This window comes from Platalea leucorodia (genome assembly GCF_965183815.1).
Source record: "Platalea leucorodia genome assembly, chromosome: 1".
In the NCBI taxonomy this organism is placed as follows: Eukaryota; Metazoa; Chordata; class Aves; order Pelecaniformes; family Threskiornithidae; genus Platalea; species Platalea leucorodia.
Genome location: NC_138823.1, coordinates 149,022,101 through 149,048,194, shown reverse-complemented (window position 1 = coordinate 149,048,194; position 26,094 = coordinate 149,022,101). Strand labels below are relative to the sequence as shown.

Here is a 26,094-nt window from a genome sequence, read left to right as displayed (position 1 = left end):
CGTAGCACACTTCCTGTGTGTATAAATTATTTGCAGTTCTTTTCCCATGTATTTCTTTGAAAATATATAGTCAATGCTATGCCAGCATTAACACTCCTAGGAAATCATATTGCAACTAGTGAGCACTCACTACAAGGGAGAAATATGCTTAAAGCCTCAGTTTCAAGCTTCTGATATGAATATTAAAAAACCAAATATTAAAAAAATCGATGCAGAAAAAGAGAAGTGATAGAAAAGGAACATGAGCTTACAATTTTTTTTAAGTTCAAGAGCTTGGATAGCATTTAATTTTCTCAAATGAAAAAGAAGAATATATGAAAACTGTTTGGTTTGGTTTTGTAATGGCTTGTGTTCTTTTATTGCACATCAACGTTCTCAGTAATTTGTTACAAATCGAATCGCAGAAAGAGGTCCAAATTCAACAAAGCTACCAACAACGGTTATGTGATGCACTGGCTGTTCTCAGAACAAATATTGAGGTGGTTTTTAATCACTAATGTGGTAGTAGACTGCTGGTCTGAGTATTAGTATGTCATAAACTGATTACAGAGAATAGCTTTGCACTTCAAATCCTGGAGAAGGGTGTATTTGAATTTTTCATGAAGGCTAAGCATTTAAACTATATTGAATAGAAACAAAATAATTAACACAAAAATGTAATTGGTTTTACAAGTATTGTTTCCCCCCCCTTATGTAGTTTAGCATACTCGAGTATAGTTTTAGATGAGTAACATCATGGTTACTACAGCATGAATGAGGTATGTTAGTAGATACCAGTGGAAGAAAGCATTGACCACAAAATACTCAATCGATGTAGGATTAGACCCAAATATGCAGTCAGTGCTTGCTTTTCCATGTTATTGAGGGCAGTCAAATCAAATGCAGGGATGAGCATGCTTTAATTCACAGCAAATGAACTTGCTTCAGTTGACCTGTGATTGGGTCTGTTAGGAGGCAGAAACGTAATAATCACATAAAATGCTGTTTGGTTCGATAAAAAATGAAAATGTCTTGATAAATTTGGTAATTGGACTTTTAGGCGACCGAATGATGACCAGTCGTGGGCACTCCAGGTGGCTTTCTACTGCCCTCTAGGGACTGTGCCACAAACTTCCTTATTAACAGATTTCAGGATGTAATGGGAACAGTAAAAATAATCCAAATTAGAAAGTATGGAACTTAAATTTCATCTTTCTTCCCCCACATGCAAACGGAACATGCAAGTTTGCACTTCTTGACAAAACAAAGTCCGTATTTAAAAAAGAAAGAAAGAAAAAAAAACACTTTAGTTACGTGGATAGTTGGGAAAGGTAGTGGGTAAAAATATTTAGCTATAATTCTTCTACTGTTGTTTATACACAGCACAGTCAAGTGGATACATATAGTGGGAAGTGTGTACAGTGTGTTAGCAGTATCTACTCTATAATACAGTATATAGAAAATCATAAAGAATTCTGGAAGGAGAAAAGAGTGTGTTTTTACAGAATGAATGCTCTCCTAGATGTGTGAAGGGACAGGAGAACAGGTGCACTTGTCCAAACCAGCATTAATCATGTGGATCTTTCAGAGAATAGGACAGAGAAATGTGAAGCAAAGGAGAAAAGTTCACAGAAAAGATATGAGGAACTGTGAGACTGAGGAATTTTAAAAAAATGTGAGAGGAAATCGGAATGCTGAAAATACTGAGCAAGTGACAGAAGATGATATGCATTTCAAGAATGTGGCGTAGCTTAAAGTGGGTGATTTAGAAGGCAAAAGCTACGCTTTAGCAGTGAAGGAAAAGGTAGCTTCTGTAAAGAAAGAAACTACGAGATTTATTAAGACTTCACAGAGAGTAAAGATATTAATTTTTCCTTTTGTTATTCTTCATTCCTGAATAACGATATATAGCACCATCACTTGAAGAAAGAAATTCTGCTCCAAAACCAAGTGTAAAATGGGGTTTTTTCATGAGAATTGCAGAATCTTCCTAGCAATTACTTTAACGTTTTAAGCAGGATTGGTTTAAAAGAGCGCTGTAGACTATAGACTATTTGAAGAAAAACTATGTTCCCTTTTAAAATAGTCACTTCTGAGAAAAATTAAGAGAGTGGCATTTGTCTCCTGCAACACTTCATCAATAATGTAGACATGTTTATGATGCAGCTGTGCTGACCTTGCTTTCTTGATAGTCAAGGCAGAGAAATAGATATTTTTTAGGACACAGTTCATCTGATCAATTTTAGACACCTACTTAAGGGTGAATTGAGTCATCCTCTGGACTCATCTGACTTTGAACTAAATCACCACAGACTATTAAAAAAGCAAAGTGTGACTAGCTAAAATGTGAGTGTCTACATACAATCAAGTAACTGCTGCACAGGCTTTCTAGAATAACGCAAACTTAATTTCATGTGTGAAAAGATTTCTTTTCCAAATCCAGCTCATGTAATCACTCCATGGTAAAAAATGCAGATGAATTCCCTGGAGTGTATAGTAGCAGTGTTCTCACTGGGGAATTGCAGGGTCAGGTTGCCTTTGCTTTGCTTTCTCTTTGGAAGATCTTGTATTACTCTTGGATTCTGCTGGTCCAGCTTCAGCAACCAGGTAGAGATTTGCCCCATCCCAGGCATGTGTATAGCTTTGTAGGTAGGGTGCTCTGAGAAAGGAGAACTGAGTTTGACTCCACTGTGGCTGCGGAAATAATTGAACCCTACTTCTTCCACTTCCTCAGCAAGTGCTACAAATGTTAATGTATTACATGAGAGAAAGTAATTTCTGCTCATATTAATATTTTAAAGAAATTGACCAATATTTAGTCACCTAACCTTGGAAAATAACTTAAACTAAGTATCTACGTGCTCCTGAAGGAAGATCCCAAACACACTTTTGAGCTTAGTGTTTCCTAATGGCCAGCTGTTGGCAGTACACCACCTTGGAGAGACATTTCTGTATAATGGGAGGCTGCACGTGTTGTTTTTCTTTGAAAGTCTTATTTTCATTTTTTGACTACATAAGAAGTAAATCATCCATTGTAGGTGCTCTTCTTTATCCTTTAATGCAATTTAAACACTTTGCTTGTGCAATCAAGAAGATGCAAAAATAAATGCCAATAATGCAAAGTTAACATTTTAATAGTTTCTTTTGTTATTCTGTACTTATGCTGCATTTTCTCCTTATTTTATTTCTTACATGTTTTAAATACATTCTTTGAAAGCTTAAAAATATATAGGATATGCAAATTTTTTCCAACTGTCCTTTTTCTTTGCTGTGTGTTTGAATTCTCTAGTATTGTAGATTATGTATTAGATATAACACACTTTTTGTTTAAGTATTTGAAATGGTAGATACAGTAAAATTTTATTTTCAATACTAGAACAGAACACCTGAATGTAAAATATGCATTATGATATGTTCAAATTACAAAAAAATATTCTATCGCTTTCAAAAAGGGTTATGTGGTTTATGCAAGAGTCTCACTGAAGAATGTTTTCTTGTAATAGAAGTATTACAACATAAATGGAGAAGACACAGAATGTTCACCAGGAAAACTTTTGAAGCTTTTACATAACAAGCTACACAAGAAAGAGGCCATAATTGAAGATCTGGAGAGAAAATTGCAGGAATACCAAGAAAAAGGAAAGGCTAAAATGGTATGTTTTTGTAAATGATCATAAACTCATTATCCAAATGTGGAAATCTTTAAACATATTCAACAAAGTGTATTTCTAGTGCCATTATTTTTATAGGAAACATTATGTTGGGAAGGTACTAGAATGCTCTTTGGGATTACCCTGTGCTATTGTAAGTATTTTGACTAAAATAATTTATAGTACTCTATTAATGTCACTCAAATTTATATGAGTGATAGTCTGACCAAGAGTTGGTAGTTGTGCTACCTTTTTTGATCTATTTTTTTAATAAAATAAAATTAAAATATTTTATAAAATATTTTTGTAAAAACTGAACAAAAAATTAAAAAAAAATCAACTCAAAAAGTTTTATAAAACTTTTATAAAATACTGCTTTCAGTGCTATTCTTATCCCATGCATGAACATCTCAGTTACAGAAAAGTCCACCTCTGTTCTACTGCTACTTACAGGAGTACTTACATTACATCTTCTCCTGTTTCTCTTTGTTCCTACTGTCTCTAAATAACTTCTAAAATAAATATTTTTTTTCTTCAGAATTGTGTTGTTAATCATTTAAATCAGCATTTCAAGTATGTGATGAAGATATATCTTCATTTAAGGTATAAAAATAAAATACAGAATCCCTCATGTTTGGTTTTTCTTAACTCCTGCAATAGAAGTTCATAGGGTATGACAGCTACATGGGTACAACCATTAATAGACATGAGAAGCCCTTTTCAATTATGAATCTTTTTCCCCACTTCAATGATTAGATAAGTGTAAGGAGATATTTGATTTCTGGAATCTTGTGAGTACTAGTCCTAGTCTGCACAGTTAGGGAGGTGAACATGAAAAAGTCGAGACATTTTTAAGAGCTGGAGAAAATGCTTTAAGTTGAAAAACTCGCCTTAAATCTGTTTATCAAATAGTTTGAGATTACTTGATTACAGAATCTGAATACCTTGCCAAGGAGAAGTCTTAGGATTTTTGGACTTAGAGGACTTAGATTTGCCTAGGGTTTGGGATCTATACAGTATTCTCTTAGAGGTACTGTAGATGAAAACTTCAGTCTCTCTCCAGGTCACAAGAAGTATTCTAACACCAGTTCACAAAAATTCTCTAATTTACCTTTGTCCCAGACATGTTTCTGAATGGATGAAAAAAGGGAAAGTAGAGAAGGCTGGTTGGAATAAACAATTAGCATCAAATTGGCTAGCTAACCCTTCATCCTTAGGCTGGACTTCAAGGACTACTTCAGTATCTATGCAATCTTTAGCTGACCCATACAGCAACAGTTTGTCATCACCAGCTTCTTCTCGAGAGTTCTGCATTTACACAAAACAGAAACAAGAAACATTTGCTGTTTTCCTCTGTCAAACAATTTGCAATGAAATGCCTGTTTTCCCTCCAAAGCCATGCTGTCTTTAATCTTTTTTCCAGCTCTGACATGCCTTGAAAAGATAAATGGAGCTGTTTGGGCCAGTAGCAACTTGTTAGTCCCTTCCTGGCTGGTGTCTACATTTTTTTTACATTTAAAAGACCTCCATAGATGACAAAATGAAATACAGCGGCTACAAGGTGAAACTGCTATAAGAATGATTGCCCATTCGAGCATATTGTCAAAGGAATGATGGCATCTTGATCTCCTGAAATCTTCAAGACTGGAAGCCCTTATAGAATATAGGCATTAGCTGAATTGAAGATACGGGTGTAGTAACAGGGTGACTGACTGAAAAGTAAAGGCTTGTATCCAACCAGTGGCCATACTAGAGGTTCTAATGTTCAACCCTAAACTGCATTTCTTTGAAATGTATAGATACAAACTGTGAAAGAATTAAAATTGTAAACATACGAATGTAACATATTATGGATAATAACAATATAAATAAATATCAAAATTATCGTTTCCCTTGCAACTCAAAAGTGATGTATTTGAAAATGAATGTTTTTCATGACAGCTTGTACAATTGCACCCTCTTGTGGTGTACATAATGTGGACTTTAAATACCTAAAGTAGAGCTTAGAAATTGAAAGGTACGTAATCATTTGGATGACAGATTTTTCGAGAATGGATGTGTTTTCAAGGCAAATTTTCAATAAATCAACAACAGTAACAACTCCAGTTTATAATTTTAACTAGAATATGCTCAGATATTTCCTTCTTTTGTGTCATAGGAGAGCATCAGTAATTTGCATCTTATTTCTTTGTCATAAGAGTGCAAAAATCACAGCTGTTATTCAAAAGGGCAATTGATTATTTTAAGTGTATGTTAAATACTGCAGGGTACCAAAAGGAAACGCATATTTCTCAACTGCATAATAGCTATATTCTCTCACCTTTACCTATTTGGCTAGAATACAATGAGTATAGGTGGATGAATCTAGTTGAAGTTTGTTATATTCCAAAATTATGCACGCATATCTGTCTAGTATTATTAGAGAAGCAATCATAAGAGTCTACAATACATAAGCTTAGCAAATATATAGTAGAATTTATTAAGGCTAAAATATGCATATTTTTTATTTCAAGCAATAAAACTGTTAGAATGAAGGCAATAAAACAGAAAAGGTGAGAAATATTGAAGCTTCCTAGATAAGGCTTGTTATAATCGCCTCCAACCTCGAGCCCTTTTTTCTTACAACTTAAAAGTTCCCTAGTTTAAGCAAGCCAAACGCTACCGCTGTGGGCAGATGGTAGAGAGAACATTGCTACAAAACCTGCCACTCAAAGTGTAACAGATGACTGTAGCTACAGAAAATTGTCCCTTTGTTCATTTTGCTAATGAGTGTCCTCATTGCAGCAGGAGACTGAATAGTTAATTACTTGCAGTTCTCGGGTTTAGCAGGTGGTGGAGCTAGAGCTAAGGGTTGTCTGAGGAATGCGCAAAGCACAAGTTTGTGAAGAAAATGGCTTGTGTGGTTTTTTCCGTCCTTTCCTTAAGACAGTGAAAGATTATGATTACCCTTATATTTGAGATACCAGTTAAAACTTAGTCACCGGATTAATTAAAATCTTTTTCTTTCTTTTATGTAAAGGTTCTTCTTTGAGCATCAGCTGTTGATGCTCAAATACAGCCAGAGCAAAGGAACAAATACGTAAGCCTATTAAGAGCTGTAACAGTTACTTAAAAGGTCTTTTGAAATTCTAAGTTTGTTTCGCAGTGGTTTACAGTTAAGCACTGCCAGAGCAGAGTGTTAGCTAATTACTTAAATATTGCATGTGCTGTTTTCCTAATGCTGCTGTTTTCCCTAGAGGGTGCTCGTTTGTCTATAGAATTTGATAAAAGTTTTCAATAAAAACAACAAATCTAGTAAGTATCTCAGAAGATTAATTTTAAATCTGTTACTGCGTAAAGACTGTTTAAAATGAAATACTGTTGAAGTATTTCCTTAGAATTTATAAAAAATTACATTATCAAAAGTAACATCTTTGTTATTCATACTTGATCATAATGTAAACTGCTACTGTTTCTTCAGTAAAGGAAGGGGAACCACAAACTAAAATGAATTACCTTCCAAAGTACTTGGCATTTTATTTGCATGATTTCTTCTAAAATCGGTGAAAACTTTGTGGCCAAAACTTGATGTACATTGATCACTTGTTCTGGTAAATTGGGGATCAAAAATGTCTTTTTTGAGAAAAAACAAATAGTTATAGGCTAAATTTTAGCCATAAATATATTATAGTTTAAGTTTATATGCCATTTGAAAACCTTGGAATTTTATTTTTGAAGTCCTTTAACATTTTTATTTTGAAGTAATTTTTTAAAAGAGTTCATATTTTTACCAAGCAAAGCAAATAATATCCTAAATTTCCTTTAGTAAGCGAAGCAACTGCTGTCTGAGTCTTCTCTTTTGTGTTAATATTTTAAATGGTTTCAGGAGTTAGTTAATATTCTGGTATTACTATAAAGATCTGTGCCAGCTCTGAAAGCTTTTCTATAATTTTAAAAGAAATATGTGGCAGTAAAATCTAGACAGGCATAAGACAATATATTCAAATGTTTTCAATAGCTTTGAAACCAACAAGAAAAAAAGAGTAGCTGTCCCAATAAGCTTCAGTTGCATAAGAAGTCTTTTCCATAATGGACGTGGCAAGATTTAAACAAAGGACACGCATAATAAAAATGTAAATGAGTTTGCTTTACTAAAACTATAACTTTAAAGTCTTTTGTTGCATGTTATCCTGGAACCTTCTTACAAGGTAATCACTGTTTGCATAGAGATTTAAACCGTAGTCTTCAATAGCATTAAACCCCTGCACGGTCTATGTGTGACAGGCATGCAAAGCCATGTTAATGTTCAGAATATGAATTGCCTCTGGGTGGCTCCGACACCAAGTAGAAAACCAACTGTGTTGATATCAGAAGGCCTGATGGACTCCATGCGGCTCCCAGCCTGAAAACTTCACCGCTTTGACATGTGATGTGCTCCTCATGACACTGGCAGCACTGTCACTGAGAAATGGCACAAAGGCAACAAGCCCCCCTCCTTAGCCATGCACTTTGCAACCCCCTGGTGTTGCCTGTCCACAGTCTCTCCTGCCTGCCTAGTTACGGACAGCGCTTCATAAACACGGGGGGAAGTGTGGGTGGATAGGCCCCAGCTGCCTTCCTGGACACAGCCTCCATAATAAATTGACCTGAATGATGAGGGCACACAAACAGTATGATATGCATTATTCCTGTCAATAAAATGTCCCCATGTGTTATGGTCTTTGTATATAATGTACTGCAGCCTTTCTTCTAGCGGGGACCTATTTAGAGTCTCGACTTTTTTCTATTCATATTATGACTCTGTAATAGAATTCAGAAATTATATGATACTGTGTTGTATAATATTACACCAGTGCAGCGTATTTAAATCCCCGATTCCTTACTTATAAATTCAAGGCATCGCAATCTTTCAGGTTGTCTTTGAAGATGATGACCATGAAAAAAAAAGCTTGAAAAAGAGAATGAGGATTTCAAAGAAGAGGTTTTTAAACTGCACAATGAGGTTTCTCATCTCGAAAATGCTCTGAAACGCTCTGAAAAAGAAAAATATTTATTAGGTAAAACTTTAAACTGATGTTAGATCAAGATGATTAGTTTAAATGCAGCGTGTAAGAAATGTTACTAAAGTTGGAATTAATTGTTGACACGCTTCAGAAGGATGACGACTTGTTTCTGGACTGTTGTCTTTTTCTGGTATTGAATGCTGATTTTGTATGTATTTGTAGAGAAATTCATACATATTTATTCTAATTTTAATGCATATATTTACATATTTTTAATTTATGACAAAGGAATATTTGCTGTGGCTTTTGAGACTTCTAATATTGCCTAGCAATGTGCCTAGAGTTCATATTTTGTGACAGATACATGCCGTAAAGTTACTGAAATAGAAAAGGGTTGTATGTAGACAGTTATATTTTTAAATGACGATCTACTATTTTATCTTAAGGGAACTGTATTAAAACCTACTCTCTCTCTAGAGTAGTTTTTGAGCTTCTGCAAAGCATTTGAATTTGCATTTCTTCATATAATTAGTTTGTGTTTCTGTGGAAATTTCTAAGAGAATCAGTTTCTATCAAATAAGCCATCACTGCTTTTGATACCTGGGCTTTATTACAGCTCTTAAAAGGAGGAGTTTTTCCTGATAAGTACAGCGTACAGTATTTACCTGCAGGTTACTTCTCGTGTATTGGCAGAGTGAAATATTTAATGAAGGAGTAGAAACTACGGCAATAGAGTAGAATTTAGCTGTTTAGCTTTGTTATGTCCATGTAGATTAGACCCAGTATCACCTTTAATAGTGGCAAGATGAATTTGACACAGACAATATTCCTGATTCCTGTTTATCATCTGATTCAATGGTGCTTCTTATCTTTTGGTAGTTTTGTATGAGCAATAAAGAACCACCTGCTAAAACACTTTGTATTGGCTGTGACTAACAGCAAGGATGTCCAGAATTAGTATTAATGAAAAGCTGTGGGCACTCAGTCACACTTGGCTCTTGAACTTACTTCTTCATCTCTATCTGACCAGCCGGCTGAACAGCAGGAAGAAGGCTGTGAATGTCAAGGGCGGCGGTGAAGGTCACAGTTCTGCCTGGACTCTCCTCCCCGGTGCATTCCGCTGCGTTTAGAGACTGACCTGAAGCAAACATGTTGAATACATTAAAGTAGGCCTGTAATTTCATGGGTTTTCTCTTTCCCCTCTTGTTTTCAGATAAGCAAGTTCAAAAAACGTGATCAAAACTGGAAGCTGATGAGCAAACTGCTCAAAAGGTACTGTAATTTTTACTTTTGTAAGCTATACTCTTGGCAGAACAGTAACGAGCTCGGACTGTTGGCACTGTATAGTCCAAATAATGTTAGAAAGCTGACTTTAACTTGGATTATGTTACATTTTGGTTTATGGTAGTATAGCTTACTGTAGAGTAATAATGAACTGGTATTCCTTCAATGAATATTGTCATTTTGATTTTCTCATCCTGTCATATTTCATAATGTTGTTAAAACACAGTGAAAATTCTGAACCTCAATAAACTACAGTAAAATGATTGAATACTTGAATAAAAAAAGTAACGCATTCAGTAAGCTTTTGAAGGCAGGGAAAGATTTGTATAGGTGAATAGCTAGGAACTTCAAAAAAGAAAATGGTTATTTTTTGTAACCTGTGACTTGTTAAATATTCCACTATTCCTGTATAGAGCTGTTTGTTAGTATATATGAATTCTTATTTATATGCTACCTGAGCAAAACAATAGCTGAACAAGGTATAAAAGGCAACGTTTTAAAAACACTTTCCAGCACCAGTGTTTATTAATTAATAAGTGATCTCAATAAAAGGTTGACAACTCTCAGTGTTTTCCCAGTATAACATCTAGATATCTTTCCAGTGGGCTTCCTATCTTGTGATAGTTCTCAAAGGACTTTTTTCTACAGTGTATAGTTCTCATTCCGAAAATTAAGAAATAGACACAGAACTTCTTCCTATAACAAACATTCCTCCTGTGAAACATTTCCAAAATGTTTTGTAGATAACTCGCTCCTTTGTGATGAAATATAAGGGAAATAGTGATACTTCTATGTGCTAATTCCATGATTACTAAATTCTCATGCAAATTCATATTTAAAATAAAGTATTTTTGTGGGGACTGAGGCACTGGATTTCTAAAATCATCCCTTTCGTTGCCTTTCGTTGTGACCTTAGATGAATCTCTCTTCTATGACCAAGTTTCCCACTCTGAAAATAGTGATACCTACTTATCTGTACAGGAGCATTGAAAGGGTAAGTTCATTAGGATTCTGTACATGAAATCTAAAATCAGAAGTGGAATATTAATTGATCTGTCTAATGCACTAGTCTATTAAAGAAGGGATGTGTCTTCTGTTAGTTTTTCTCTTTTTCTATCTAGGTCTGACAGTGCTCAGGAATCCCGCTTGGGTTTGAAGTCTCATTGTGCTGGAAAGAAAGGGCCAGTCATCTGTTCCTATACTGACCATTTCTTCTTGGTTCATTTGCAAAGTCCAAAGAATATTTTTTTATAGTACATTTTTTTCATCCTTTCACTCACAGGAAATTCTTCCTGAAAATTACTCTATATTTTCCTTTCCTTCCCTTCATCTCCGTACAACGGAGGACATTGTCTTACGTCTACTGTCTTCCCATAGATATGACCTCAGTCTGTGGATCTGAGCAGCAGCACAGGAACTCTTTTCTGTATGCCTCTCACATGATATGGAAGTGCTACGTTTGTCTAAAAATGGATCTCATGCCTTCCTCCCGGACTGCCTCCAGTACAGCTACCTGGACGGGTAGCCCTTCACAGTCACTGTGCAGTCTGTCAAGTGAGCTAAATCATAAAACTGAAGTGCTGTGAGAAATCTTTGGAGCAGTCCTTCTCTTCCCATTATCATTCTGATAATGACTCTAATTATATTTCCATTCCCGAAAGAAAAACTACAATTCTAAAAGATTAACTACATTGATTGAAGTTTCTGACCTTCCCCCCGCCTCCTTTGCATATCCCATTGAAAGATGTTCTCTCGATAGCCAGAATGTGCATAAAATCTTCTTTGGTTAAAAAGCTTTGATCTTTAAAGAGTAAATGGCCATGAAGGCACACACTGCTGTGGTGCCCAGCAGTTGGACATTTCACTCCAGAAACAGAGTTCACAAAGTTGATACAGATGCCAGTATCCAATATACACTGTATAAGGAAAATTTAACACTTAAAAATGGGATTCAAAGCAGACACAGTCACTAACAAGTGATGATGAAGCATGTTGGAAGCACTGTCTCTTACCTAGACTAACTAGAAATTACTGATTGATTTCTTGTAGATGGGACTTGGAGTCTGGATTGTCCTCCTGTGGCCAGGCAGACAAGCTGTGCACTAGCTGTGGGCAATTGCCTCTCCAATTTCTCTCAAAGCATCGTAAGAGATGGCAAGGACTGAGTTTTTCATAAGGACTAGAGCACTTGCCCAGGGTTCTCATCACTGATGAACTTGAGGACCTTTGAACCCGTAGCTCCATATACCAGTGACTTAACTGCTAGTTTACACTGTGTTCTGGTGGGAAAATACTCTCTTTAAAGCTGGATACGGGAGAGCAAGCATAAAAGAGCCATAATCTCTAGGCTACATGTTAGGATGCTCAGCATAGAGGAAGGGACTTCTCTATAATTTGTTCTTTCTTTCTTCAGATTTTTACTGAGTATTTTTCTTTGAGTTTTAGGGCGGGGGGGGGGGGGAGGATGGTCGTGTTTTGTTTATTGTTTTCTTGTAATTCATAGTCTAATGTAAAATGCATAAATGATCTAGCAAGTCAAAACACAAGGTTGTCCCTTTCTCATGCAGTCACAGCTTTGGTATGTCGTCAAGCTCGTGCATGAGTATTCTGTATCTAGTCTCATGAATTTCATATTCTTTGTGTCCAATGGCACAGCTTGAACAGAACTGGTGGCTTATTCTCATCATAGAGGGGTAGTTAGGCTACTTTTCCATGACTTGGGATATTGTAATCAAGCCCCATAAAACTCCCAGCGGCATACAATGTCGACTGCCCTGATTTGTGGCTGAGCATTCTAGCTTCTAGGTTATTATGCTGAAGGGGAGCATTTCTCCATTTTTATGAAAGAAAATGAATGTCAGTGTTGTACTCAACATTGTCTGGTTTTAAATATGTTCGAAATGCAAATTCGGTAAGTAACAAACTCTGCTCCTGGTGACACTGAAAAATATAGATGTTTAACTTGTGAGTCCCAAGTGACAGTAGCTCTGAAGTCCCAGGCAGCTCAAACCCAGCAGAGCCAAGGAAGCTTTGCCATGCAATGTAACTGCTTAAAGGAGTTTGATTCTGGAAATTCTGAAGAATTCTTGAAGAATTCTGCTTAAATTGCTCTTTAGGCACAATCCTTTGTCCTCGGTGAGACTAGCTGTGTAATTTGCCTGACAATGTATGTCTCGCGAGGATACGTTAGAACTTGCTGCAGATGATGTAGACGTCTGCTGATCTTTCTACAAATTTACAGTGGAATTGCCCCTGCAGTTCCAAACTGCCACTGCTGTTTGACTGTAACAGGTTTCCACAAATAATACCCACTTTTCTGAGAGTTTAAGTCATTGAAGCCTCCGTTTCTAATCTTCCTACCTCCTGTGACATCATGCTCCGCTTATGTCAAAAGAACTTTGTATGTGTGTCTCTTGTGACATTATTAAACCCCACATAAAAGTATCTAAATATAAGTGAAAATGTCTGTCTTTTACCAGTTATAATACAGAAATATGTGTATGTCCACATGTAGTCTCTTGATCAGGGAGACTGTACTTAGAAAGGATTTTTAGAGCATTATGCCTACTTGTAGTATGAAATCCAGCATTGATTCTCACATGTTTAAATTTCAGTTGATTGAAAGATTCAAGAACAAATGAAGGCAGAACTTGAACATGAAAGATCATTAGGTAAAAATCTGGTAAGATACTTATGTATACATTATTTTTTGTAAACCATCATTTATTGCAAATCTAATAAACTATGCAAAACCCTTTTAATATCCCATAGATTGAATAAACTTATTTTTTAAGTGGGGAAGTTGTTTTACGTGTGGAAAAAAGATAGGAAAAAAACTTTATAGTTTTATTTTGTTCTTACCGTATTTTGAGAGGAACAGATGTAAACAATGCTACTAGAAATATTTTTTTAGAAAACACTACTATTATTTTGTTTTAGGAGGACTTGGAAAATATTTAATAAATGCAACATTATTTGAAAGGATTTGCTGCTGCTGTTTACAAATGTCATAGGCAATGATACAGAGTTTTGTCTTAAAATATTTTTGTATTCTGCATTAGTCTCATAAGAACACTGCCTTTTATTTTCTTTTTACATGATCCAGGAACTTTCCAGACGGCTGGTCCTTTATTTTACCATTTGACTTTTTTTTTTTTTCCTAGCCTGATTTCGTACTGGCTTTCACACTGATCACCACTAGTATGTCTTTGTTACAGTAAACTGACTGGGTTTATTATAATAAAAAATAAAACACAGCTTGACTTGCAATCTAAATGTGCTGGAAAAGAATATGATACTGTTTAGAAGAGAAAAGGTTGTGAATAGAAAATCAGTACCACTTCAGTTATTTAAACATTTGCTTTTCTGCAGCTTGTCAAACTTTGTGCCAAGTCATAGCTGCTTTACTTTGTTTTGTTAATCTCAGCACCATGTGTCTTGGGCTTTTTTAATAGGGGGCCAGTCCTGCAGTACTTACTCAGTTTTCAGTTTCAGTGAGTCTGGGTAAGTACTGTAGGACTGCATTTTTTGAAAATTAGAGAAAAAACAAAATATAATGTTATAGAGTAGGTCTGTCAAATCAGTGTGTGAAGGTTAAAAAAAACCTACAAAATAAGTTGCCTCTGAAATAAATGTTAATAAGCACCTTCATAATGAAAATAGTTTATAATTCTCATCACATTTTAAGAAAATTTCTTTAACCTGAAGATCTAGGACATTATAAATGAAAGATTTTAAAATTTGATTGTCTAAATTTAGGCCAGGGTATAGACTTTGCTCTTTCAAGGAAAATCTTTTAGGATAAGAATGTGCCAGCTGAGAATGGTAGCTAATGCTAAAAATTACAGTCTGATTTGTATATTTACCAGAAGCATTTGAAGGCATTATTGTAAGATGATATAACTGAGGGTTGATTTGGCTTCATAGTCTGTTTCTGGACTGATACGTAACATGAAAACAGCTTAGACAGACTTCTGGATCGTAGCTGAGGCACCTAGAAGCATCACTTTAAGTCACAAATTGAGTTGTGATAGTTCTAGAAATCACAGTGGGACCTTTAGCACCAAAGCTAGACGCGAGAAAGCTTTTATTAATTCAGGAGAAAAATAAGTTTTCAAAATAAAAATATTTTTAAAAATAAATCTTGATTAGTAGACATGCTTATTCCTTTTTTATTATTATTGTTCCAGAGTTAGTTCCAGTTTTTACCTAGAAATGTTTCATCTAAGGGGATCTTCTTGGATGAATTGGGAAAACCTTTCTTTGCACAGATGTAGTAATAGTCTGAGTTTAAAACAAAAACAAGTTCATAGGAGTCCAACCTTTGCAAAGGCTGTTGAGTGAGATTTAGCCTCACTCTTCCCTCTCCTAATTCTACAATTGAGCACACAGTTGCCAAATATCTAGAACATATTTATGAGGCAGGCTCTAAGGTCTTTTAGTGCCCAAAAATAGAGAGCATGCATTGTGATTAATTGTGAAATGTGATGAAGGTACCTTGACTAATCTGCAATACCTAAGTATTTAAACATGCAACTTTTTGTGGCTTTATCTTTTGATTGCATATTATCAAACAAATCAGTATTAAACACGAAAGAAATACAGCAGTAATGCAGTTAAGTCAGATAAGTCAGAGCAGTAATGTGCACAGTGAATGGGAAATAACATTGAAAGCTTCTCCTCTGGGAAACAGCAAGGAAGGAGTAGACGCAGTGAGAACTTAAATGCTTTGCTTATTGAGACTTCTTGTTGATACTCTGAGTGCATACAAATGTGGAAATGAAAGATGGACAAGCAAGAGAATAAAAACACTCAGAGTACATAGTGCTCAAGAGAAAAAGGAATGAACACTGAATGTAAAAAGTAATTTGTAAGTAAGGTTGAATCTGAAAGTATAAATCCTGTGACATATGATTGGATTAAAGCATTTATGCTCTCAAAAGATCTTCTCTAAGTTTTAACAAGTCTTTAAAGCAATTTCATGAAGATTATTACATAAATATAGAATTTTCTGTGTCACAATACAATTCTGCATATTTTTACTTTATTACAATAAATAAAAATTTTAGTGATATAAAATGACATTTCCTAATAGTTTAAATCCTGGAAAATGTAACCATGTTAGATTAAAATAAACAATTACAAAACAGAATCATTAGCAAAGTACTTCAAAATTGAATCAATAGTAAAATCCTGGAATAAATCTTCAGGGGGAAAATGTCAATTGATTAAGTGTTCCCCTTTTGTCATCTTTAATGATTCTGTCAAGATTCAGTTTCATTTTATTGTCTATAAACAATATTTTTGTTTTCCCATCATCTGAGTAGTACAAATTTATGAGCAATACTGAGCTCATAACACAGAAATGGCTGCCTTTGTTACAACTCAGTACAAGCCAAGGAGTTGCTGTCACTTTCTAATGTTGTTGACAGTCCCAGCTTATATCCAACAGAGTTTTCGAAGAAAAAGTGTAAGTATTTTTCTCTCTAGTTATTATGTCCCCAGATGGTGAACTGAAAGACAGTTTTTCACTGTCATAGATCAAAGTGCTAATACAATTAGCTTTAAATCTGCAAGAAGTTGTATGCCTTTTGAATATGCTATTTACAGATGATTTCTTATTTTCTCATTTTAATACAATTTTTCAATAAACTATAATTCTAGGTTAATAGTAGACTTTTTCCAAAAGTTTATGCCTATAGTTTTGTTCATATTTCTTGGTGGTCCCTTTTCACAACAGGAGAAGAAAGAAGACACCAAGACAAAAGTGCAAGGTATCCTGGGTGTGGCACAGAAAAAAGTACGCAATTATCTTTATTTCCTAAGTAAAATATAGATAGATTTTATTAGCTAATATTGCAAAGTGCTCTGCTTGTGTCATACCTCTGTTTTATTTGTCTTAGTCTAGTTTTTCTTTTTCCACTGGTTTCTCTTAAACCTATGTTTGTGTTTTAACTGAGTAATGAAATACTTTCCTTACACTGCACTAGTAACTACTGTCATTGCAACTATACTCTCTTAAACAGACTTTTTTTCCATTTAATTCAAATGGAGCTAAGTAACATCACTACTAGACTTGGTCCTTATCTTGTACTCACTACCCCTTCAAACTGAAACATGTACTCACTGTCCCTTGTCCTTTAATCTAGAGAGAATGAACATGGCAGATGACAGGGCATGATGTTTGACAGCTATAATTAGTGGGTAAGCATAGCTCAGGGTTTGTCCGGCTGAAATCAGTTCAACTGATAAGGTAGGAGTCTGGTGGAAGAAATCCCTTTATTAGCACTGTACCTTACAGATAGCTAAAAATACTGAAAAACATTTAAACACTAGACCCCAAATCCTAATTTTGTCCACAAACAGCAATGCTCTACCAAAAAAATACAATGCCATGAAGCACAGGGACAGAAAATTGGGATTCTTGCTGTTTAACATAATACCTACATATTTCAAGACCAAAAGCAGCACAAATTCTACCTTAAGCAGATGCCATAGTATTGCAGAAGACCAACACCTTACTGTGCTACAACAGTGTCTTCACACAGCAAGTTTAAAAAAGGTAGTCCAGGTATTAAATAAACTTTTATTTCTGAAGCTTAAGCTGAGAATCGTATTTATCTACATGTGGGAAATATTTCCTCTACTTCATCAAGATTAACTAAGTAGGATGTGATCCTGAAGAGACTGTGGAAATAAAAGCAGAATTTAAAATGCTGATAGGGCATTTGGTTAAAGCTGGCTGCTGAGTTAGTAACCAGCAGGAAAATCCTAGAGTATCTAGGTCCTAAAGTGGTGCTAGGAGGCTCTTGAGAAATGACCACAATACCTGCCATGGCGGTCCTCCAATTCCTCTACATTTTTATACCTGATATGAAGTATGGTTGCTTATTCTTGCAAACATATGCACTTAATTTGTCCCAGCCTTCAAGGAACAATAATGTATGAATCACAAATATATACAGCTGAAGGAAATCTGGCAGGCAGATAAATATATGTGATCTTACTGCATTGTAGCTGTCGGTACTCAAAGGCTGTCTCAGGTTATTAAGAAACCATTGAATTCTCTTGAGATGAAAGTAAAGATTCGTGCAAAACAAGAAATGTTATTGGGGTACAGAAGAGTCTGCAAATATATACATAACTAGATTTTTAAATTGTTTTAATACTTAGTGTAATTTTCAGAAGCCTATAGTCATCTGTCTCCCAAACACTTTAAAATATGCCCATGGTCAAGTAAATGTACTAACTCCACAAAGCAGTTCATTCAAGCAATTCATTTGTCCTTCATGAAATTCTCATTTCATTTGAAATGTCATGGGAGGGGATTCCAGTGACAGTGGCCTAACTCATTTTATAAGAAAATTATATGTCTTTGTGTTATTCTTGATATTTAGGGAGTAACTCTCCATTTATGCTTTCCTTTTTTGATGCTGAATGATCAAAACCACTTTGATTTATGGAGAGAAAGAGAGAAAGTGTGATCTGCTTTACATGTGTCATCCTCCCTTTCCAAAGACTTCCTCTTGTAAGTCCCTCTGCACACTTGCCAACTTTTGAAGCCTTTAGGTAGAAAAACATGTAATAGTAATACGGAAAAATCTTTTAACATTTTAATAGGATTTGAAGGTTTTCCTTTAAAAAAATGCTTTCCTCCTTTGTAAGAATGATTACCACTTTTGAATCTATAACCGATTTCCATTAGTTCTTTGAACTATTTAAAAACTCGTTCTACTATGAGGTTTCTGAATGTGACCATAATCAAATAAAAATGTAAGTTGTTATCTGTACCTACTACTACATCCTGTCATTTACCAAAGGTGTGAGGAAATTTAAACTGTTTGGATATCTCTTTTCCTATGGATCGTATTTTAAACATTTTAGAAAAATAATTGCCGGGAAAATGTATATGTATATTTGTGGACACATTTTAACTTTTGCAGAATATTTTTATAGTACAGAGTAAATGTAGGGAACTATTATAAGAACAAAGGATTTTTTAATTGTCTTATTATTCTTAAAGTTACATTGAATTTAAGTTTCACAATGCCTTTATTTGAGTAAAGATTGTTGATATCCCTGATCTTCTTAAAACTTCAAATAACAGGAAAAAAAAAAGTCAATGTTTAGAAGTTAATATCTAAATCAATGTATTAATCAGCCTCACTTTTTGAAGCTGGATTTCCTTCAACAGTTATTTGACATATCCTATTAATCATAGTTAGATTTGGAAATCTATGGCATGTGGTGAGAACAAGCCATATGCTGAGATAAACTGAACTGGAGCACATCTAGGTTAGTTGAAATATGTGTGATGTTTGAAAGTGGTATTTCATTGTATTAAAACAAAAAAAATGGTATACTGTTGGTAATTATCTATTTGTTACTTAGACTTATGGCTCAAAGTGTTAGAGCATAGAGGAATATCCTTTATTGAAGAATTTAATTTATATTGATGTTTAATGGATTCAGTATCATTTAAGTACTACTTTGACACTTACCTGGATGTCTACTTGCCTTAATGCTTTAATCGTACAGTAAAATCTCAGCAACAATAACATAAAATTTCAATCTCAGTAGCAACAATGTAAAATTTCAACAGAAAATCAGCCTCCACACTACCTCCAAAACTTTTTTCTGTCCTTTTAAGGACAAAATCTTCCTCAAGCAGGAGGAGATTTTTGTTAAAATCTAAAAAGGATGCTTAGATGCTGTGAGAACTGTCTTGCTACAGAATTTTTCCTGGTCTTACACAGATGCGCATCCTACCCCATAAAGATTATGTAGGGGTTGAAAACTAGGTCTTCACCAGAAACTTCGTGCATAGAGCTGTGATGTTGAGGGGTACAGGGGATAAAGAGCTGTGGGCAATACTTAGGTCATTTCTATACTAAAAAAGCCTACATTCAAGTGTTTCTGCATGCCTAGACTCTTACGGAAGGCTTGTTAGTTTTTCCAGTAAACCTTTCCCGGTGTTGGGCTGGTCTGTTTGAAAAGAGTAGAGCTTTAGGCTAAAGGTAATGTGGCCAGTTGCAGGAAAAGAAAGATATGAAACTGAAAAGTTAGAAAATTCCAGCTTATATAAAAAATAACGCTTAACATTAGTGCATGAATCATTCTTTAGATTTCATCTTTTATTCTATTACAATTTGATAAAATAAGAATTTCTGTTTTTCCAGTATTCTGTGTTGGGCATATGTGGATGTGGGGATGTCCAGGCCTGACCTGACATCCTGCCCATAGCTCTCCAGCCCTGGGAGGATGGTGCCTCTCAGAAACCATGTAGAATTTGGCATGGCCTGAAGTGCTTTCAAGATACAATCTGCTGTTAATGAGTAAAACACTAAATGATATTGGTAAGGTTCTGCTGTACAGTTTTTTGATTTTTGAATGTGGGTTTGAAAGACCATACAATAGCACATTCAATAAAGTTCAATTACTTTTCAATTACTATTCAATTACTATTAAGTACACATATGGTCTTAGCTGGTATTTTGCTCAGTGTTTGTCCTGTGGCAGATTTGGTTGTGTAATTTTGTTCTGTAGACAGAGCAGGGGACACCTGCATTTACCTCTAGAAATTTTTATGTATCTAGATAGGGATTATATTTACACTGGAAAATCCATTTTGAAGATTCTGAAAATAATAGAATATCTGTTTATACTCTGTTTCAGCTGATGACCGCATACTGCACTGTTGATAAAACCGGATATCTGTTTTATTACAGATAAACACTAATTCCAGGGATGGAAAAGTCTATTAGAATCATAGAATAATTTAGATTGGAAAAGACCTTTAAGATTGAGTCCAACCATAGATCATTCTAGCTAGTCCTGTCAATGGGGAGGTTTTTCTTATCGAATGTTTTTAATTATTTTCTTAATTTAGAGCAAATAATTCATAGCCAAGTAATATCATGATGGGAAGGGTATAATAGTAGAGCAGAAAGAGTGTCACAGAAAATAGGATTGCCACAGTTCCCCTGAAATCTGTTTCATAGCCTCGTGTCTCTCATTTGTAGTTCCATTTCTCGGTTTCGTTCTGTTTTCGAATGTCCCCAAATTCATCCCTTAACTCCTAATATTTAGTACAGACTGAATGGTTTTCTTCCTTACTATTTATATTCTTCAAGATTTACTCCTTGTTATTGTCAAACCTTGTAATAATGCCATAATTAATGGGAAAAAATATTTATTAGGGTTTAGATCTGTCCTATTAATACTGTTGAGGTTCATTGAAGTTTGCCAAATCTTTCTGAACTTAAGTAGACTAAAAGTAGTGAATATTCTATATGATCTTAACAGACATTTATAAAACTGTTTTGATGCCACTTGTATTGCAACTACTGGAAGCTATAAATATATCCAAAAAAGAGGATGGTAACCTTTGGCTTGCACATAAATCTTAAGGCTCTAGATTTTTTTTTTAAATGGCTCAAGTAATTGTAATTTCAGGATTTATGACAGGGGAAAGAGTACTCCTGAAATTCCCCAAAATGGAAGATTCTCAGTCAGGTCACTCTGTCTGATATTTACAACACTCTTCTACATTAGGCATAAAGTGAAAATCCATCAAGCCCTCTGAGCAAGTCTATAAACCCATTGTATCTTCATCCATCTCCAGGCCTCAATGGTTGTTCAGCCAACAGTGCTTAGTTTTAGAACCTTTTAGGCAATTAGGAGTCTTGTCCAGGGTGAAACCTAATCATATTTTGAAATGCAGTAGTTAATAATTTTTTTGCAATATAGCTATAAGTAGCTTTTTGTACTGAGATAAGTAGGATATGTTGTATTTCAAACTTTCATCTTTTAAGATTAAAAGGAGATTGGGAGGAGGGGGAGAGGTTACCAGAAGACTAGTTGCAGAGTGCTCTTTCCTACTCACTAAGTTACAGTTCCAGTGACTGAAAGCTAAGTGTGTTTGAACACGGATGAAAAGCTTAGTGAACATGTAAAACTTTAGCTATTAGATTCTGGCCATGCTTAGTTTGCTAAAAATTAATTAAATATTGGATTACATATCTGAAATATATGAAAGATCTTCCCTGAAATATAGTTCTTATAATGACCATGCTCATATGCAACATTCTAACTTATGCTGCAGAGGAGCTCAACTTCCTTACCAAAGTTAAATTTTGGAATCCTGTTCAATAGGATTCATATTTTGATTTCCAGGAGGCAATAGACTTCATTTGCAAGGTTTAGATGGAGGTTCAGTTCTTTTACATTGCCTGAGGTACTGAGGTGTTGTAACCATGCTGTAACACTAGCTGAGCAATAACTTCCTCTGCCAAATATGTGGTTAGTTTTCATGTGTACTAAGAGGTGTATCAAACAAACTTATGTAATGAAATTTTGTATTTTTGCAAATGATTCATTTGCAAATAACATGCCCTCATAATTCCTATTACATTAAAGCTTATATAAGGAGACAAATATATAGCTATGTGCTGGGAACACTTCATTAATGACACAGAGAAAGGATTTCCTGTAGAACAGATGGCCCTTGTAGTGTTAACCAAACTGTTCATCTAAACCAGCATTGTCTGGAACCTAATGCCCTCAGGCAAGGATCCGACCCAGTTGTGGAGAGGCACCATGCAATCATGACAGATGGTCATGTGTTGAGGCAGTCCAAAGACCATGCATATGTACCAAGGGTGGTTGGTGAGAGCTGAAGCTCACACTGGAGAATATTCAGTAGGTTTATGGTTATGGGGTGTCCAGGTGTCCTACTCTGAACAACATTAATGTAAAAAAACAAAGGCACGTGAGACCTTAAATTGAAGGGAAGGAGGAAAGTAATAGATTCTTAGCCCTTCACCTGGGCTTCATTGGATAGATCAAGAGGGGACATAAATTTATTTCATTAGCTTCAGTCACCTTAAAGAGGATATAAAATTTAGTCCATCATTCTGCAGCGAGTTGAATGAGTGACAGTAATAAATACTTAGAATTATACATTTCCAATTTTTGAAAAGTAAAAATTTCAATGCACTAATGCGCCAATGGTTGTCACATTAGTGTTTCGTGTTTCTTACCAATTTTATATATAAATCTGACTAAAATCTTAATTAGGCCTGCCTGAGGTTTTAAAGCTGAAGGATATGAAATACAGTTTAAATAGCAAGGACTTTTCTGATCAACAGATTGATCAAGACTCCTTCTGTATTAATACACTTCAATCAGCTGGAGATGCTCTTGAAAAGGGGCAGGAGCCTCACTTGTCTTCAAAAGTTGAATTTGAATCCAGTTTATGGTTGCTTTCCACATTTGAAAAGAGGTTTGCTCTTCTTTTCAGCCAGGAAGAGCATGGTTTTGAGAGATATACATGATGACAGAGATTTCAGAGGAGTAAATAAAAGCTAAGTAGAAAGAATATCAAAGTACAGAAGGGATTAAAGTGGTCTAATGAGAGACATGGTAATGGTTTGCAGTGAGGAAAAGGAGTAAGCTGGAAAAATATAATGGAGGGACTTTATATATTTAAAGTTGAACTGGTTGAAGCCTTTCTAGGCTATTAGCATTAGTTTTAAAGTGAGGGTTTTTACCGGCTTTTTACAGAAAATGTTACAGGAAGCACAAGTGCAACTGTCATTTGCTTCTTTTTGACTGCCATACTGAACTGGAGTTTGGAAATGCCACTGCTTCATCAGGGGACCATCCCAAGAGCTGGGGATCTTCGGATTGTGAAAAGTCTTTAGACATGCTCTTTTCTACCCTGCCGTGTCCCAGCAGTCAGTGAGGGTGTCAGTAAGGGTTACAGAAGCCCTATTATGCTTATATTTCAAGCAGCTGGGAATCAGATCTCGTGGCTTTAGAGCTGCTTTACACCATTATCACATGGCTTGAGATCTAGCCCATTTTGCATATAGCTGCAATGGGCCTGAATCTGCTTTTACAAACTCTCCATTTACCCAGCTGTATTGCCACTGAAATCTAGGGTGTTACAGCAGTGTAAAATCCATGTGTGGAAGGAGAATTTGACCATGCAATTGGTTTTGCAGTCATTTAGTAATAATTAACATTTGCAGTGAATTTCATTTGCAGTATGTAGATAAAATTACTTTTCTATATTTAAAAAGGCCCGATACTGCAATGTATCTGCAATGCTATCTATTCTTTAACTCTGATGTTTACACCTCTGAACTAGCCACATAGCTACCAATGCGTGTATTTGAGAGAAAGTGGAATGTGTCTGCAGCTGAAAAAACAAAATGATGACTTGATCTGGATAGGGCTAGGGTTTAACACAAAACTGCCAAAAGCTTGGAAGTTCTGTTCAAACAGATGGGTGGATAATATATTTGAATTACCAGGTTCATGTCCAATGTGTCTGTGTGGAGACCTGTGGAAATGTAACAGGGATGAAACATCTCTTGGGGGAGGGAATATGTATTTGTGTGAGGTGTGAAGAAGCAGGAGGAGATGGCTGGGGAGAGGACTGAACAAGCATCTCATCTTTGTTTTGTTCAGATTTGCTCTGTGCTGTGTAGAATATAATTTACAGTTGGAAAAGTGTTCCCTTCAGTTCCCTTCTAGGCTGTGTATCTGGATTTTCCTAGGTCTTACATTTGACACGGAGCTGATTTGAGTCAGGGCATCCACACAAAAGCAAAGATTAGGAAGCATTCCTGGACCCCAAATATAGACATAATCGTGAAAATCAGTTAGGGCTGAGTCAGGAGTTCAATTCTTTGTTCTCATCACTTGACCATATACTTTGCACAAACTACTAGTTTTGCCATGGGGAATTTATGATGATAGGCCTTGAGTCCTCGTCCTTTTAAGGCAATGGCAATTTTACCATTGATAGCAGTAAGATGAGATTCAGACACGTATACACAGGACAAGATTGCATTTAATTATCCACAGTGCTGTTTCTATTATTGCCAAAATGTTGCCTAACTGTCACAGTCCTTAGAAACAAAGAAAAAAAATGAGCCAATTTTGAACTACTGGCTTAGGTTACAAAACCTTTCAATTTTTAACAGGATACGGGAAATATCTAACAGCCCCAAAACAGGAAAACTTGTCCCAAGAATAGGACTGTGTATGAACAAAACTTTGTGTTTGTTTTTGCATTGTGCGTGAAGAAAATAAACATAGTTTTACTTACTTTCAGATAACATATGTAGTATCTGAGCAGCAAGCTGCTGAAAGAAGCCTGACTGCTGAAACTGAGAAACTGAAGAAACATAAAGATCAAGAAAAGCAAACCAGAGAAAAGTAGCAGCCAAAATTTTTAAGATGTGCTTTGAAGACATTTAAGAAGCCTCTGTGTTGATTTAACTTCTTCTCTTTACACTTTTTTTTTCCTATCTTAGAAAGGAAGGTGAGCAAAATAATGCAATAGGGAAAAAGAAATTCCGGACTCTACAGAACAGATTTAGTATTATTGCACTGATTGCATTGATAAAACACTTCAGGCCTATAGATTTTGCAAATTATATTTGTGAAAATTAAAGTAGTTATATACTTTATTCTGTTACCTAATCATTAGCATTTGAGGATGTAATAGCTAGGTTTAAAAGATTGGATTTAAATATTAATGGACTGAATAATATGCTGTTAACCTGCGTGTAACAATGATAAACACTTCAGACACGTAATTTTGTGTGATTGTGTTAATAGTACTCAGAGTTCTTAAAAACAAAACTTGTTTTGTGTGTTGTTAGACTACATTTTTCTTTAACGTCTTTCTTAGGCAGTCTTGAATGAGATTTTGAGCTGTTAATACTCTTTTTTTTAGCGTATTTGTTTCTCTTTGTCTTCTTTCCTAATGCCCTTCTTTCCCAGAATTCTTTTTCATCTCCCTTGTTTCATATTTCACTGTTTTCTCTCACTATACCTTGTCTGTCCCAGAATCACAATGCTTGCTTCTGGTGTTCATGTGATCACAGTTCTCCTTTATGCATACTTTTTTCCCCAGCCAGTTTTCTCCTCTGCTCTATCCATCCACTCTAGAGTCTTCATTTTCCTTCTCTATGTTCTGAAACATTCTGGCTGAAAAATGCTGATTGTCAAAACCCACAAATTCCCTCTAATCATCAAATGTAATTAACTTCTAGCAAAAGAACGCAGAGGGTCCCACTGAGCTCTGCTCAGAGTCATAGAGACTGGCTGAGAACTGTAGTGCTTCTAGGTCACACAGCTCCAGCACAGCTACTCAGGACATAGCTTTCTGATTTGCCATGAAG

The 26,094-nt window shown here is 35.4% G+C and overlaps 1 protein-coding gene across 1 annotated transcript in view; it reads left to right on the top strand.

Annotated features, from left to right (window-relative positions):
- LOC309598777 (uncharacterized protein C10orf67, mitochondrial) overlaps positions 1-25,127 on the top strand; it is a gene marked incomplete at both ends in the record, with an annotated part of 30,941 nt that extends 5,814 nt beyond the window's left edge. Inside the window, 7 exon segments of the mRNA XM_082329688.1 lie at positions 405-479; positions 3,483-3,632; positions 8,522-8,543; positions 8,546-8,665; positions 11,017-11,045; positions 13,521-13,577; positions 25,020-25,127. Of these exon segments, the coding sequence (XP_082185814.1) occupies positions 405-479; positions 3,483-3,632; positions 8,522-8,543; positions 8,546-8,665; positions 11,017-11,045; positions 13,521-13,577; positions 25,020-25,127 (561 nt within the window).
- Between the last annotated feature and the right edge of the window lie 967 nt (positions 25,128-26,094).